The 3,798-nt window shown below is 40.0% G+C and overlaps 1 protein-coding gene across 1 annotated transcript in view; it reads right to left on the bottom strand.

Annotated features, from left to right (window-relative positions):
- The window catches only part of sarnp (SAP domain containing ribonucleoprotein), a 5,377-nt gene extending 1,915 nt beyond the window's left edge, over positions 1-3,462 (bottom strand). Inside the window, exons 1-4 of the mRNA XM_020587738.1 lie at positions 3,375-3,462; positions 534-633; positions 216-259; positions 42-112 (exon numbers count right to left, since the gene is read on the bottom strand). Of these exons, the coding sequence (XP_020443394.1) occupies positions 42-112; positions 216-259; positions 534-633; positions 3,375-3,407 (248 nt within the window). The 5' untranslated portion in view covers positions 3,408-3,462. The remainder of the gene's footprint in view (positions 1-41; positions 113-215; positions 260-533; positions 634-3,374) is intronic.
- Between the last annotated feature and the right edge of the window lie 336 nt (positions 3,463-3,798).

Here is a 3,798-nt window from a genome sequence, read left to right as displayed (position 1 = left end):
TACAGTGATTGACACAGTATAATAAATTTAAATAAACCTACGTCTCACACTCGGGAGATTCAGGAATCTGGGTATCTTTTATGATGTCAACACTCTCAACTTTGGTAAAGTCCTTAAAGGAAAACAGAAACATTAATTAGTACATCACAAAACGGGCTGACTGGGTCTGAGAGGAGCAAGTGAAAGAGCACGTGTCAAATAAACAATCACATTACTTCTGTATCCTCTGCCAGTACATCATCAACGTCCACATCTTCCTCTATGGTTTCAAATATGGATAAAAAAGATGTTTTCCACCAGCAGAGAGCAGAAAGAAACAGAAGCAAATAGAGAGATCAGTGGTTTTAAGGAGTTTAACAGGATACACAGCCTGACTGTACATCAACAGCTAACTGCACCTCATCTCAGTTGTACAAGGAGGTATCTCCACTCAACCTGATGAAGTCTATGTGTGACAACAAGAACCATTTGTGCACCCGCATGTTTACAGCATATGTAAAATGGGTCGCAGTGTGAAGGGTAACTGTCCTCACCAGGCTCCTCCAGATAAGCGTGCAGGCGAGCAACGAGTTCTGCTTTGTTTCCCTTGGTCTCAAGACCTCGGGCCTCACACTCCTGCCTCAGTTCTGCAAGCTACAACAGAAAATGAAACAGAAAGCAGTACTTTTAATTTAATGAGCATGAATTAGTAATGACTTCACCTTGCTTTTTCTTTTAATCTCTCTCTAGTACAAGGTATCCCAAAGTGTTCCAATTTAACAGGAGTTTCATATTAACTGGTGATATCAGCATGTGAGACAGATGTGGTGGCTTTTGACCAGTAAATAAATATTCTGATTGCAAAGGCACTATATCAAATTACAACTCCAAATCAGAAAACATTGGGACAAGGTGTAAAACTCTAAATTATAACTGAAAATAGTGATGTGTAAATCATTTGTGTCCTGGATTACATTGAAAACAATACAGCAGCACATTATTTGATTGACACCTCATCAGGTTTATTCTTTGTTCAAAATAAACACTCACTTCAATTCTGATGCTGCAACACATTCCAAAAAAGTTGGGACAGTTGCATTTCAGGGCCAGTAATGAGGTAAAACAATGAAATGATGATTACATGTGAAACAGGTGATGCCAATAGGTGACTGCATCATGATCTGGTACAAAAGTGGCATCCAGGAAAGGCCGAGCCCTTTAGGAGCAAAGATGTGCCGAGGACCACCAGTTTGTCAACATATGTGTGAGAAAATTACTTAAATGTTTAAAAACAATGTTCCTCAAAGAACGATAGGAAGAGATTCGGACATGTCACCCTCTATGGTGCAGAATATCATTAAAACATTCAAGGAATCAGGAGGGATTTCAGTGTGTAACGGGCACAAGCCTAAGCTGGATGACCGAGCTCTCTGGCCCCTCAGACGGCACGGCATCAAGAATCGTCATCTTCTATAAGCGATATAACCACATGGGCCCAGGATGACTTTGGCACACCTGTGTCAGGCACTACAATACGTAGTTACATCCATAAATGCTTCTCAAAACTGTACTGTGCCAAAAGGAAGCCCTATGTCAACAGTGTCCAGGAGCACAGTTGACTGCTCTGAGCTCAGAGGCATCTGGGATGGACCATCACACTGTGGAAATGTGCACTGTGGTCAGACAAATCAGTATTTCAGGTCTCTTTTGGAAGGAATGGACACCGTGTGCTCTGGACCAAAGGTGAAAAGGACCATCCATACTGTTACGAGCAACAAGTCCAAAAGCCAGGGTCTGTCACAGTCTGGGGTTGTGCCCATGCCCTTGGCAAAGGTCAGTTACTCTTCTGTGATGGCCCCATTAATGCTGAATAATACAAAGAGATGTTGGAGCAACACATGCTGCCTTCAAGACATCTTTTCCAGCAATGTCCATGCATATTTCAACAAGGCAATGCAAAACCTCACACATCACCAAGGTCTGGCTGTGGGGGAGAAGTGATGTGAGTGCTGGACTGACCTTCCTGCAGTCCCGACCTGTTCCCAATAGAAAATGTGTGGCGCATTTTCAAATGCAAATCAAATCAACGAAGACCCAGGACTGTTGTGCACCTTAGGATGTATTTGCAGTAAGAATGGGACAAAATGACACCAAACACAGTTAATCACTTGGTGTCCTCAGTCCCTAAACATCTTTTAAGTGTTGGGAAAAGGAACAGCAACATCACAATGTGGTAAATGCTTTATTGCCACAACTTTTTTAATTATTTTTTTTATGTTTTTCAGCATCAGAATTGAAGTGAGCGTTTATTTTGAACAATAAATAAAATTGATAAGGCATCACATAAAATAATGTGCTCCTGGATTGTTTTCAATGTAATACAGGACACAAATAATTTACACATCACTATTTTCAGGTTTAATTTAGATTTTACATAGTGTACTACTTTATCCGATTTGGGGTGGTAATCTCTCCATACATTTTTGACATTCAGTGCAGGGAAAAAGTATTTGCCAATCCCACAATTTTAACGTTTGTACATGACATGCTAAATGGGTTCAGATCCCAAAGGAAACCTGAATTAGCAGTTTTTAAATGAAGCAAATACGTTATCCAAAACCAAATACACTTTGTGGAAAAAGTATTTGCCCAGTTAATGTATGTACACCACACTTTGCCACACTGTAAAGCTTTAGCATAAAGCTATCTGATAAACATGTTTCATTTGGCTGAGCAGTTCTCAAATCGACTTGACATCAGAGTACCAGGTACTGACGCATGAGGCAAATGATAACACCAAGAAGAACAATTTATTGAAGTCTACGGTGTTTTGAACAGAACCAATTAATAAAACACCAGTACTCCTCAAACATGTTCTGGTGGTACATCCACAAACTCGTAGAAAAGCTGACTACATATAACAACGTAGTTTTGTAGTAGAAGGTGTGCAGTTTCGCACAGACAGAGAGCCGTGTAGCAACCCCAGCGAACAGCAGTCGTTCTTTACCGAGATTATGTTTAGCTAATGGGAATGCTAATGTTGTTCGAGATGCCGTTGTTAATTTATATAAACCAAGAACACATATGGCGGGACACTTTATATCTAACGTCAGGTACCACATTTACTATCCTATCTGCTAATTTCAATTCGTTTCCAGCTAATTTAACAATATGTTCTTTAACAAAGCTCAGTCAGTTTCGCAACTGAAAGAACAACGTGAACGCACGCCGGCTATTAGCGTTCACACAAGGAAGGGCACATTTTATTCTTTATACCATTCAATTAGCTGTAACCTGGCCCTCTGGTATAGCAGCTAACAATATTCACAGCATGTCCTCTACCAATAAAACAACCTGATGTCTGTAATAACGTGTATATTTAAGTCACCACCGACCTTCAGCTTTTGCAAGTCTACCATTTCAGCCATCTTTCTTTGTTGATGTATTACTTCCTCCAATTAAAACCGCTGTTCTCCTTCTGAACGCCAGCACTCTAATTCACAGCGCCGCCTGCAGGACAGACGGACACACTGCGGTTGTGCTCTACACATGTCATTGATTGATTACAAAACGTTATTACACAAAAATCGCCCCATGTCATTGATTGATTACAAAACGTTATAGATTTACTGAGTTTTGGTGTCATGCCAAACAGCTAGTCCAATCCACGCATAATCGCAAAACACGACTTTTTACAAAATACGTTTCTGTCTATACAAAAAAGAGCAAAGAATCTATAGGTATTATCATTCTCTCAAATAATAATAGCCTACATGTATGTATTTTGGACATTGAGTCTGCAATAAAGTTTTTGTCTAT

This window comes from Monopterus albus, unplaced genomic scaffold, assembly GCF_001952655.1.
Source record: "Monopterus albus unplaced genomic scaffold, M_albus_1.0 scaffold477.1, whole genome shotgun sequence".
NCBI classification, from domain to species: domain Eukaryota; kingdom Metazoa; phylum Chordata; class Actinopteri; order Synbranchiformes; family Synbranchidae; genus Monopterus; species Monopterus albus.
Note: the sequence above shows the minus strand (reverse complement) of the source record. Positions and strands in the feature narration are given on the sequence as shown.